The 13,285-nt window shown below is 41.1% G+C and overlaps 1 protein-coding gene across 4 annotated transcripts in view; it reads left to right on the forward strand.

The window, feature by feature from the left end:
- Positions 1–13,285, forward strand: part of TTLL5 (tubulin tyrosine ligase like 5) — a 136,534-nt gene that overhangs the window by 3,488 nt on the left and 119,761 nt on the right. For all 4 annotated transcript variants that reach the window (XR_013956916.1, XM_080618597.1, XM_080618596.1 and 1 more), the window contains exons 4-9: positions 1,593–1,675; positions 2,354–2,460; positions 3,070–3,200; positions 3,745–3,827; positions 5,838–5,907; positions 6,201–6,285. Coding sequence is in view for 3 of the 4 variants with exons in the window: in XM_080618597.1 (XP_080474723.1) it covers positions 1,593–1,675; positions 2,354–2,460; positions 3,070–3,200; positions 3,745–3,827; positions 5,838–5,907; positions 6,201–6,285 (559 nt within the window). In the remaining variant the exon portion in view is untranslated. The remainder of the gene's footprint in view (positions 1–1,592; positions 1,676–2,353; positions 2,461–3,069; positions 3,201–3,744; positions 3,828–5,837; positions 5,908–6,200; positions 6,286–13,285) is intronic.

Consider the following 13,285-nt stretch of genomic DNA (forward strand, 5'->3'; position numbering starts at 1 on the left):
CTTTATGGTGGAGAAGAGGACATGGTAGGAAGGAAATGGCAGTCCTCTCTTGTCTTTGAGCACTGAGGTGGTCAGAAACACTTGACCAGCTGGTAAATGTTTAGCACGTCTTTGGGTTGTGACAGGTGTCTGTATTTGCCCCTCCACTGGGTCCTGATGTGTTTTGAGTTGAAGCTGCTTGCTTGCAGTTTGAACTTGAGGGCCGTGCCAGTACTGATGAAATTCACTACTCTGTAGCAAAGAACTTAATCATTGCAATGATTGGGAATGGTTTTCACTGATACATGAAGCAGCTGGTCCCACAGTGATAATAACAGTAGTAAGCTGTGGTAACAAATCTCTGCATCTACAGCTTCACAACTGTGGGTAAGGTTATAAGAAAAATGATTGCTGCTCTGGTAGCATTTGTGTGAGGAGACCAAACCCATCTAGTATCAAAAAAGGGAGAGCGTCTAAGAGAGAGTTGTTATAAACAGTCACTGGATTGTGAGAGTTAGTACTTTGTGGGTGTGTACGGCTGGGAGCTCATTCTGGATGTGCTGAGTTGGAGAAAAGCTTAAATCTACTCAGCTTCTTTTTGTAAAGATGATGACACTGCTTTTCTTCTCTTACTTCTCCCTTTCTTAGCTAATTGGTGCCCTCATTTCTAATATCTTGTTCAAGCAGAAATGCTTTTGGCTTATTGGGGTAAGGGGTGGAGAAGGTGATTTGTGTGTGGAAACTCATCCTTTTGATGTGAATTAAATACATACTTGAATGGTGACGGGAAAGCTGATGGTAATTGTAACTGGTATCTTGACTGGAGTGCAGTGTGTCTGATTTTTCTCAGGAGATAGAGGCTTTTCATGGCTTAAGTCTGCTGCTGAATAGTGCAACTTGTTAAATTCCCTTGAGCTTTGTCCAATCCCAGATTATGATACTTTTTGCTCTCTTCTTTAGTCTTACTTTAATTGGTAGAATATATTTCCTGAGGTTTAATTTAATCTTCATTTTTCTGTTCTAGTTTGAACTGATTTAAAGTGCCTTCTCCATGTGATTCTAGCACTGCAATTTCTTCCCCTGTTTTCTTTGAGCTTTTATGCCTTGCCACATCCTTTTGTATGGCAACTGGCCTATGATCTTGCTGCTTGCTTTCTGTTAATTTTCCACCTCCAATGCTGCTTACTGCTTTTGTTTTTATGACCTGCTACTTGGATAGTAATTTTTCTCTTTTTCTTTCTTTGTGCTTTCCTTATTTCCTGCCTTTTTTTTTTTTTTTTTGTAGCTTATTTATTAGTAGATCAGTAGAGGCGAATGAGATATGAACAAAAATTCAGTGGTTTATTTTGAGTTTTCAAGATCTAAAAAGTGAACATATAACTAACCATGTCAATGAGGGGCATGTGGGATGATTACTTTTAGCTAGGAATACAAAACTCAAATAGAGAAAATGCTGAAATTGTGTTTGGAGTGTTATAAAGCAGTCTCTATAAAGAGCTGTTTAAAACAAACCCAAACTGGGCATTTGTTAGGATGTCCTGTATTTTAATAGTGATCAGGTAGTATAGGCACAGGTGCAGACTCTAATATTGTGTCTCTTGCCCTCTTAACAGAACGCTACCACTTGTCCTATAAGATTGTGCAAGCAGATGGCCGTCTGGTTCGAAGCATTTTGGCTGCCCATGGATTCCATGAGGTGAGTGCAACAAACTTCAGCTCTGATTAAGGTATTAGAAGTTGCTGTGTTACTCTGCCAGTCAGACAGGCAATATATTGTGATTTGGTCTTCTAAAGAAGTACCCTTTAGTGTTAAGCTTGCAAAATTAGGGAAAAAGAGATGCTGAAGTTTGGCCATGTGTCTTTTCTCTTCTTGCTTTTAAAGCATCATCTCACACGCTTGGAAAGATCCAAAGGGTCTAATCTCAGCTTTTGCAAGCTCACATAAGCATTGGTGTAGTGTTTTACATTTCTCTTCTAGCGCATGTCTTGCTTTAAAGAATGTCCCATGTGCAGCTAATGACAGTGAGAGATGTGTATATATGGTGGATTTTTTTCTGAATAACACCAAGTTAAGGCATTGGTCTCACAAGTTTCCTGAAAAAATCTAAAATGCTTTAGGATTTGTGTTTAAACAGTCTGTAAAAAGAACAAACCCACAAGTTTGTTTAGAAAAATATGACATGGTTATTTTCCAGGATAGCTGGACAAGGGTCTGGCTAGAGTTGCCCTAAGACTGGAGATGGATAAAGGAGATTTGTCTGAAACAAGAATTACCTTGGTCATAGACATAAGGTCATAGTATATAGAACAAGTGTTGGTGCTTTTCATCAGTTCAATGTTCTTATGTGTGTGGTGGTTTTATGTTGCTTTTTAGGCGCAACCTGGTAGCAGCGATTACAATCTCATGTGGACAGGATCACACTTGAAGACCTACTCGCTGCGTTCTCTTACAGATATTCAGAAAGTCAATCACTTCCCTAGGTAAGGCCTTGATATCCTGTTTTGCTGAACACATTTGTGATGGTTTGCAAAAATCTGAACATGGATAGATCTAAAAAAAAATAAAATAGAGTCTGCATGTTACCAGAAAGTCCCAAAGCACTGGGCCTCTGCCACATGCTGTCTTCATTCTAAATGGTCTTTCTGGGGGGAGAGTTGAAGTGCCTGTCTGTAGCCCAAATACGGGATTTGGGTTTTTTGTTTGTTTGCTTATTTGTTTTTATGTTTGTTTGTTTTTCCTTCTTTTATATTTGGTGGTATAAGTATTTTGAGCTTTGGGTTCTTAGCTGTGGAAATAGTCATATGTCACCTGTAGAAGTTTACAAACACTGTTATAACAGTTTGCTGTGCTTCAGTCTGTCTTGGGAATGCATATTAATATGGCCACAGGATAGAGACGGTAAAACTGAAGAGTAGTTGCAGGTTAGGGTTTAGACATCTGACAGGGCTACAAATGCTTTAGGACAAAACTAGGACAAAAACCCCAAAAACTAGAACAAAAATTAACTAGGCTTAAAGGTTGCTGTAATGTGCGTGGGGGTGTTTTTTTTGTGGGTCAGGGAAAAACAGTCTCTTGTTTTGGGACTTCAGGTCATATGAACTGACACGGAAGGACAGACTGTACAAGAATGTCAGTCGTATGCAGCTGGCCCATGGATTCAAAACATTCCATATCTTACCTCGGACCTTTATCCTCCCAACAGAGTACCAGAACTTCTGCAGTAAGTGAATGGTTGACCTAAAGCAAGATAAATAGGTGGGATAAAGGGAATTATTTTTAATATCCTAGCCTGTTGAGCATGCCAGTGGTTAAGGCAACAAAATTAGAGGAAGCTGGAAAGACAGTGGAGAAGGCCCACAATTTCTTTGTATAATTTCTACTCTGCTGCTTTCTTTGTGCCTGCATAAGTCCTCAAGAAGCTGATGTGGGCTTAAGGGTCCAGAATTGAGCCTTTATGTGCACATTATTGTTGATTATCAACTTCACAATAGCCCTGATATGTGGGATTTCTGAAGAGAGAAGTGTCAAAAGGAGGTATAGAGCAAGAAAATTAATCTATCATCGCAGCAGGAGAGACTTTAGGGATGGGCAGTAATAATTGTGGTGAATCCCAGGAAGTAAAATAGAACATCAAAAATGTAGACTTTAATTTCCTCATGGAGTTTTCTGAAGCTTTTACTGTAGACAACATTCTAGATTCTTGCTCCTCTGTAAATAAGCAAAATGGAAAATGATTCAGACTTGTGCTGTTTTTTTTTAACCAGGTACCTATTCTAAGGACAGAGGTCCATGGATAGTGAAGCCTGTGGCCTCATCCAGGGGTCGAGGTGTCTACCTCATAAACAATGTAAGTGTTCAGCAAAAGGACTGTTCTTTAGTAAAATTGTCTGCGGAACTATACCAGCTTCCAGGCAAGGGGTACAGAAACATCTAACCAGACACTGGCCCTGCCCTGGATTTCACGTCACACATTGGTGAGCAGCAGCTGGCGAATTCCTCCTGGGCCTATGTTGTGTAACCAAATGCAGTCTATTTCTTTGTATTCTGTTGTTACCGTGCAACCCACTTTCAAGTCTTAGCTTATTAAGAGCAAGTTCATGCTTTCTGGGACAGTTTTTTGGGAAGTTGTGCTTCTTCATGTTCTCCTTGTGGCTGACAGTATAGGCTGGCCTTGAGAAGATTCCCAGAACTCTCCTTAGTTGTCCCTGTGTGACCTGAACAGTCCCCTTGTCTCCCTCTTCCCCCTGGAAAAGACCAGATAAAAATGAAACCTTAAAATGAAATATTAGTGTATCAATCTTAGAGCTGTGTGCCCTTACTGAGGTGTAATGGGAGTGGTTCTTTGAATTCAGTGTGCTGGTTATAGTGTCTTTTGCCCTTTTTGGGCTTTCCAGGGAGTTGTCATAGGTAACACGTACATCTGGGCAGGAGCCAAACACGCAAGGGGTTTCCATTAAATATTCTCAACAGTGAAACTGTCTGGTGAGTCATCTTGTTTTCACTCACTTGAACCCCTTTAGCGTTCTCTATACTGAAGGGGTCATGCTGCCTCATCTGTTCCCTACTTGGATCATTTCCCGTAAAATTCGCCAAGTGTATGAGGTAAGTATTTCCAGAGCTGTGCTCAGCTTTTTCTTTGCTTGAAAGAGAGGAATGAGCTCAGGCTTATATGGCAGTTGGCCATGAAGTGGGGAAAAGACACTTCTGGGACCAGTCTCCCTTTGTGTATATCTGTTCCAGAAACACTTCAGCTGGTTTGGCCCCATAACATAAATCTCCTTCAGTGTGATGCCATTAAGGGAGTGTCTTCTAGAGTCTCATCACAAAAGTGTTTAAAAACAACAACAGAAACCTCCAACAAAATAGTAAAGCTTTGGATTTCTCTGATCCATAATAAATCAGTCTGTCACTGTTATGTGATGTGCTGAGGGAAGTTAACCTTTTTTCCCCTCAGGTTGTATATGTGTGCTCTATATGTCTAGGCTTCCTGCTTATGATGAGGTGAACACCAGCTCCTGCTGGTGATGGGGTGAACACATGCAAAACTGGATAAAGGCAGGATGATGGGGCTCTCTTCCTTGCCTTCAGCTTGCAAAAGAGCCACGTTTTGCAAGAAACTGTTTGCATGTGTAGTTAAAACTGGTTACAAGAGAAAGTCTTGTAAATAGTAAAAAGTTAAAGCTTTTTTCAACAGATCCTGTGACTTTGCGATGTATTTCTCATAGATAAAGCTTTCTGTTTTGAGCTGCAAGGGCATCATCTTCCTGGTATCATTAGCCTCTGCTGTGAACTGAACCTCGTAAGAGGGTATTTACTCATGTCGGCAAAAAGGTTGGATACCAGCACAGGATCTAGCTGTAAAGATCACAAGTTGAGGAGACTTTTTTTTTTTTTTTCCCATGTGATTGCTCACCAGCTGTATCCTTCCAGTATCTTTTTCACCGCTCTGCTTTTTTTTTGGTTAAACACTTGAGAAGCAAACTGAGTGACAGTTACTTCTTAGATGAGTGTGTTTTCCTGCCTATTTTACAATCAATGCCTTATGGCTGTTAGATCTGTATCCTACCCTAAGGAGCACTGAACTGGAAGACAATGGCATTCTATATTTGTTTTGTTTTGTTTTCTCCAGCAATGTAATCATTCCTGGACTTCTGGTTTGGATCTAATTACCTTAAGCGCGTTGTGACTGACAGTGGTGTGTGTTCATTTGATTTTTGGTTCTTCCCCCTTCGGACAGAGTTGTTGACACAGAATGGTTTTAGGAGGGAAAGGCTAGAAAAAATGGTGGTTTTGATCTAGTTGACTTATTCCTTAAGTCTCCTGTTTTTTCACTCTTGTGTTCTTTGTTCTTCTGCAGCCAAGCCAGATTGTCCTGGAAGACAACATCCTGGTTTCTCGTTACATCAGCAACCCCTTGCTCATAGATGGTAAGTATGTTTAGGAGTTGCTTTTCTCTCTTCCTCAACCCCACACATGAGGATCTCTACAACCTTTGCAGGAACTTAGTTGAATAATTGGGTGGTCTATCTTTCTCTGGTACTGGAAAATGTAACTAGAAAATTCCTTAAAATCTAGAAGCTTTTCAACTGGGAAAACTTCAGGCATCTATGCCAATAGCAGATAATGGCTTATTGCTCTCGGGGTCTGTTGAAATTCCCCATCTGGATACAATATCTGAAAGATACTCAACAGTCATTGCCTCTTGACAACTGTATTTCAGATTTCAAGTTTGATGTGCGCCTCTATGTTCTGGTTACATCCTATGATCCACTTGTCATCTATCTCTATGAGGAAGGATTGGCCAGGTAGGGAAAACTTCTTTCTCTGTGATCCAGAGATGTTTTGGCTTGCCTCTGTAATCTAGACACAATAACAAATGAGGGAAGTGCCAGTTAGGGAGTTCTGCGAAGTTTAAATATATGATACCTCATCATGCTGTGTCTATAACTTTATATAGATTATAGTATCTTTAAGTGAGGGACTTTATTACATATATAATAAATAAAACAAGCTTTCAACTCTTAAATGTTGAACAGCCACACACACTATGATTGGTGTTTTCACTTTCAAGGTTGGGTTCTTCTTGAAACGTCTTTTGATTCTTGGTGGTTTTGCGCCAATTATCCATCCTCCCTGGTGAAGGGAATCTAAACATTCTCAATTCCTAATTATTTAATCCTAAAGACAAAAACTGTTGGAGACCTGTTGTTTATATTTGCTTTTGTTTACTACTTCCAATTGTTCTTCTAAATTTTAGGTCAGTGTTTGCGTTTTCTACAGTGTTGAGTAAGTGGGTTTAGACTAGTTCACTGTTCTTATCTGGCAAGACGTCAATTTCCTTTTGCATACAAGTCGTGAAAGATACTTAAGATTCCCAGGAGGATCACTTACCTACCAAAAATAAAGAAGTTTAAATACCTGTCTGTAGTAACTAATACTTTTGAAATAATCACCTCTCTGAATTTCCAGCAGATCAGAAATTTAACTGTAGTAGTGTTTGAGAGGAGATCATCATAGAACTGTCTGTAACAGTTTTAAGCAACGCTAAATCTTAAAGCACATCTGGCGTACCAGAAAGAATATCTCTGGATTTCAAGCTTGCATGGCTCTGACTTAGGCAGATACTAAATCCAAGTTACCTTTATCCAAAGTGGACATTGGATCCAAAAGGATATATTAATAATGATCTCAGAAGAAATATCCTCCTTTAAATTGACAAGCAGATCCCCTTCAGCTGTGTTGTGCTGTGCCTCTGCCTGCAATGGCAATGTGAACAGATTGTCCCCCTAAAGGGGGACAGGAAGGGGTAGCTCATCTTGGTTAGTGGAAAACTTGACAACTATATTCACTTTAGAAAAGGAGCCTTAAACGTGCCTGGCATGTAAGACTTTACTCTTGGGAATCAGCAATTAAATTATTAGTTGCTAATATTGAATGTTAGTGGCAAGTGAAGAGGGAAACAGTATCATTGATTGTATATATGAATAGATTGCTAGGATGCTCTGAAAATGGGGAGTGCATAGCAGGCCTCCCAAATAAGATTTGCACCATTCTTGATGTCCTAAAGATAGTTCTGCTGATCTTGTTATAATTGAGTTTACTTCTGGAAAAATCCGTCCGTGTAAGAGGCAAATGTTCTACTCGGACAAGTGTGCAAAGTCTATGATAAATAGCATTTTTGTTTCTGACAGTAGAGTAACATGTTTTGCTTGAGAATCCAGTGGCTCCACGTTCCTTACCTCTCACCGACTGAATTTGCATGTTCCACGTAGAAGAGGACTATTTTGTAAAGTTGGTGGTCTCTGCCAAAAAAAGAGTGCTATTGGGAAACCATAAGATGTAATGATCTTTAAAAGGAACAGAGTTCATATAAAACATAGACATGATGTTTGATTAGATACTTCCTTAGGTCTGGTTTCTCTTTGCGCAGTCAGGCTTGTCATGACGTAGAGGGGACAAAGGGAGAGCAGTGGATGGCATGGCTTTAGACCTGAGCACTCCAATGGCCCCTGTAAAATCACTTTTCAGTTGAATCCTTTTGAGTGATGGGTAGAAACTTACTGCAACCAAGTAAGTTTTCTTTCTGGATATCCATCCAAAAACATTGTTCCTAATATTCCTGGACTCACCATCTGGGTAAGATCCCATGTGGTGGTAGTACTTGTAAATCATTTTTCAGTGTTCCAAAATCCTTAAGTCTTAAATATGTTTAGATTCCATTTGTTTAATCTATAATCAAAGCTAGAGCACATGTAGTCCACATACATGACAAGTGGAACATAAGTTCAGGACACCACAGTATTACTAATGGTACTTAGTCTTTCCTTCAAATTGCATCCCATCTTACAGCTCTCTGTGAGAGGTAGCTAGTATATGGAGACTAGATGTGGCACCTGGTATCTTAATGCTGCTCTGTGATATGGTCTACCAGTATGACTGTGGGACTGGTGTAGAGGGAATAATGAGATGTTATCTCTGGTCAAAGGACAGTCCTGAATCTGGAGGATAACTATAGTTCTGTTACTGAACTTCAGCTGCTCACGAGACAATTTCAGCTGTAGCATCAGCTATGGCTAAAGGCTTGTAGCAAAACTTATAGTTGAATGCTTTCAGATGAAAGGTATAAACTTATTCCATCTTTAACTACTCTTAAGGCTTTTCCCTTCTTCTGTGGTTGTAAAGTTGGTGTGTTTGTGCAGCATGTGCTGGCAAGCTCTCATTACTCATGCTTGAGTGGTGTTCTCTAGAGGTTGACAGAAAACTTTTAGGTGGGCTGTTCTGTATGACCTCCAGATGGCACTAGTAGTCCTTAGTTTTAGAGTTTGGTTTTTACTGTACCGTTTTCAAATTTGGTTGGTGGAGAGGTAAGGAACCTGGAGCTACTGGATTCTGGCTTCCTGTGTTGCTTTTCTGCTTTCCATTTAACAATTTAGGTGAAGTGCTGTGAGAGACCCTTTTGTTGCCGCACACAGTGTGATGCTATGGTTTAAAGCTAGGCCAAAATTTTAGCTGTGCAGAGAGGGGGGAATGCTTTAATGACTGTCAGTGAAGCTGGTTTTTATTCTTAAGAAAAAAACCCAAACAAGACACTGCTTAAAAGTGGAAGCAATTTGAAGCAGAGAACTGGGAGGTAAGATCAGGGCCTGTAATTAGTGGTTGTATTGAAGCAATCTAAGGGGAAATCCACCAGCAGGAAAGCAGAATCTTTTTTCAGGACCTCCAGTAGTGCTGTGGTGCACTATGGTGACTTCCATGTTTTGAGTTTGCCTTTTGAAGGTAGGTAGTTTCTGAAGTATAGTCAGGGTGGCCTTCTGGGTTGTTCTTTTAAGTTTCTTTTCCCCTTTTTCTTAGTCTGGCTGAAAGGTTATGTTCCTCTCTTGTGTTATGCTTTGCATATTCCAAGTAGAAGAGGAACCTGACTATTTCAGTGAAGTTGATAACCTCTGCCACAAGGGGAGTGCTCTTGGGAAACCATTAAATGTAATGATCTTTAGAAGGAACAGACTTTAATGCACATTTGTGATGTTTGATTAGATACTTCCTTAGGTCTGGTTTCTCTTGGCACAGCTAGACTGTTCATGATATAATCTAGAGTGGAATTGGAGGCTTCAGTGCTGAGGGGAAGAAAGGGGTTATGGATCCAGTATGTGTAACTTGTGTCTCACTTTCCACATGAAAGACTGTAGAAAATGTTTCCTTTGAAGAATCCCCTAAAAGAATATTGGGTAGAAGTTAGGTAGTGCTGATGTTGAGTAGGCTGCTTTTGTAGCCATTTCCACCTGGAATAAGCTGTATTTAGTAGAGATGGAGTCTTAGGTCAGCAGAGTCATGTATCAGGCTTCTGTGGAGTTACTAAGTATACTATCAGTGAATGAGCTGTATGTTATCCTCTTTCATTACAGTACTACTTTTCTGGTATTGCCTCCCTCAAACTCTATCAAACTTCCTCTTGCATATTTTGGACCTGGTCCATCTCTAGAAGTAATGCTGCTAATAGATTCATTTGTGGATATTCAGTGATCTGTTTGGAGGGAGTGGGGTGGTTGGTTTTGTTTTTTGTGTTTTCCTTCTTGGAGCTTGAAATAACATTGAAGTTGTACTTGAGCAGCACTAGGTGACTTAAGATCCTTGTCTGTTGGATTAAAAAATGGGGTGTTGAACAGTTTTCTAGTACATACGTAAAAAGTAGACAGTGTGCTGCTGTACATCTGTTAAGTTGGCAGATATTTCATAATCTGGAGCTGGAAAGGGCAATTATTGTATAGATTGGCCATCTGTGATTCACATCCTGGAGAAATGCAGCTGGGACCTTTGCATCAAAGGTATGGGTTTGGAGAATGAGGTGGTCTTGGAAAGCTTGGTCCGGGGTAGTTGCAATCCAAGAGTACAGCATACACTAGTATCTGCTTGGCTGGAGAGCAGCTGTGTGGAAAGGGACCTGGGCTTCATGGTGGACAACAAGCTCAATATGAGTGAACAGTGTGCAGCTGTGGCAAAGATAGGCAACAGGATGCTGCAGTACATCAACAAGGGTATCACCAGTGGAGATAAAGATGGCAATATCTCACTCAGTACTTGTCAGGCTACATCTGGGATACTGTGTTCAGTTTTTGTCCCGGCTATACAAAAAAGATGTGGCCAGGCTGGAGAGGGTCCAGAGAAGAGCCACAAAAGGTGATCAAAGGACTGGGAAAAGTCTGCCGTGTGAGGAAAGCCTGAGAGAGCTGGGTTTGTTCAGTCTTGAGAAAAGAAGGCTCTGGGGAGACCTTATCACTGTGTTCCAGTATTTAAAGGGTGGCTACAAAGGAGATGGAGACTCCCATTTTAAAAGGAGTCACATGGTAAAGATGAGGGTGTAATGGGCACAATTTACTCCTGAGGAGATTCTGATTGGAAAAGAAGAGAAAATTTTTCACAATGAGAACAATCAGTCCCGAGGGAACTGACAGATCAAGTTTCCAAGCCATTATCCATCATATTTGAGAAGGCACAGCAATCTGGTGAAGTTCCTACTGACTGGAAGAGGGGTTATATAGCTCCCATTTTTAAAAAAGGAAAACCTGAGGAACTGCAGGCCAATCAGTCTTACCTTGGTGCCCAGCAAAACTGTGGAGCAGATCCTCCTGGAAACTATGCTAAGGCAAATGGAAAGTGAGGAAGTGGCTGGTGAGAGTCACCATAGCTTCAGTAGGGGCGAATTGTGCCTGGCAAGCTTGGTGGCCTTCTACAAGAGGGTGACAATGTTGGTGGATAAGGGAAGAGTGACTGACGTCATCTACCTGAACTTGAGCAAAGCATTTGGTACTGTCCTGCATGACATCCTTGTCTCTACACTGGAGAGGCATGGATTTGATGGATGGACAACTTGCTGGATAAGGAGTTGGCTGGATGGTCACACTCAGAGTTGTGGTCCCATCCCTGGCAGTGTTCAAGGCCAGGTGGGGATGAGGGATTGAGCAACCTGGTCTAGTGGAAGGTGTTCCTACCCATAGTTGGGGGTTGGAACTAGGTGATCTTTAAGGTTCCTTCCAACCCAAACAATTCTGTGTTGTTCCTGTGAACTGTTTGAATAATTTTCTCCATCTCCCATTAAAGAAACTCTGTAGTCATAGAGATATTACCAAAAGTTCTTTTTATGTTTAGTTATTGCCTTACAAGCTTTGGTTCCTATTCGTACTCAGTTGCTAACTGATATATCAGGTGAATGCTGTGGAAAATACTCATGTTAGAGAAGGGTGTTGTGATGGTGTCTAGACTTCTGTTTTCTGTCCCATACTGCAAGGGAACTGTGTCGCAGGTGGCTTTTTGGAGTCCAGAACTTAATAGTGTTAAAAATGGAAATATTTGTATATTTCCTCTACCAGTTCTAATCCATGGAACAATTCCCTTAAGGTGTCTTGTTTCTTTTCATCCTGATTTTAACAGCAGTTAATGGGAACCAAGAAGAGAATTGAATGGTGCAAACAACTTTCTATGTCACGTTAGTTCCCTAAACAAAGTGGCGGTTAATAGACTAGCAGGGAAGCCAAAGTCTAATACATGGGAAGTGGAGAGAAGAGTGACCGAGAATGTGCCTTCAAGCATAAGATGTGTAGAATGTGCTTATAGAAACACTACACTGGTTATTTTCAGGGTGTTTAGGCAGGAACTCTGTGTGCAGCCACAGAAAAGGCTATTGTAATGTGAGCTTTTTCCATAACCCCTTTTTGAGAGAAAAGGGATTAACTCTCCTTTCCTTCTTTTCACTTGAGGGTCTTTTTAATTCTCCACCTCCTTTTCCAGGCCCTGGTGAGATGTCTCAAATAAGCATTCCAGAGCTGCCAAGTTTTATGCAAAACCATGTAACATCTTATGTAAATATTTAATGATCCAGTTATATATTTCCAAAATGACTTGCATATGATAAACTTTACCTTGTGATCAGGTAATTTCCTGAAGGGATGCTGGGGATAAGGCAAAATGCTGTGTACAACCCCTTGGGTAGTGTTCTCCCTGAATGCATGGTAGTGAAAGGGTAGGTTGTTTGGGTTAAGAAGGTGTAGCGGTGTGAATGAGGGTCCGGTCCAAGTTTGATGTGGTGTGGTGGATTTGGGAATTTCTGGAGGTAAGTGTGGGCTCTGTAACATGTTTTGCAGATTGCTACATCAACAGGGAAAAGTGCTGCATCTCACTTGTGTAGTAGGTGGCCTGCTGAAGGTGGGGGTCAAGCTTGTTTGTCAAACTTATAGTGAACTTTTAAAACTTGGGGAGGGAAGGCAGTAGTCTGTCAGGGTCTGAATGCCATAGGTGATTTTGGGTGACTTTTAACAGTGGAAGTCAGAGGTGTAACAGGGAGGCAGAGAGCTGGAACGCCTCTAGGTGATGTGCTGTTAAGTCTGGAGGTTGAGAGTACTCCTGGATTCTGAAGGAATTGATAAGGAGTTCTCCCTTGATTTTGCTGTTCCTACTGCCACTACTGCCACCCTACTGCTTGCTTTTGATTGCTCTTTCCCTTTCTCTGATCCCAGAGAAAGTGCAACCAGAGGAAAGGCAAATGTGCTGTTGTACAGAGAGTAAGCTCTGTAGCACTGTGTAGTTGCTGGTAAAAGGAATGAGTTGTTCTCTTCATCCAAAGCTGGTGTGCACCTGTGTGGCTTGGCTGTGACTAGCTGAGACATGGGCAAGTGTGTCAGAACAATTGAATAGACCTGTGTCCCTTCTCTAGTCTAAGTTTTGGACGTGGAAGTGAAGGGCATGTCCTCTCTCCTGCTATGGAAAGAGAAGCTGCAGTGAAAGGGAGGGAGGTTGCCAGGGCTGTTCACAATA

The sequence above is a fragment of the Psittacula echo genome (genome assembly GCF_963264785.1).
Source record: "Psittacula echo genome assembly, chromosome: 5".
NCBI lineage: Eukaryota > Metazoa > Chordata > Aves > Psittaciformes > Psittacidae > Psittacula > Psittacula echo.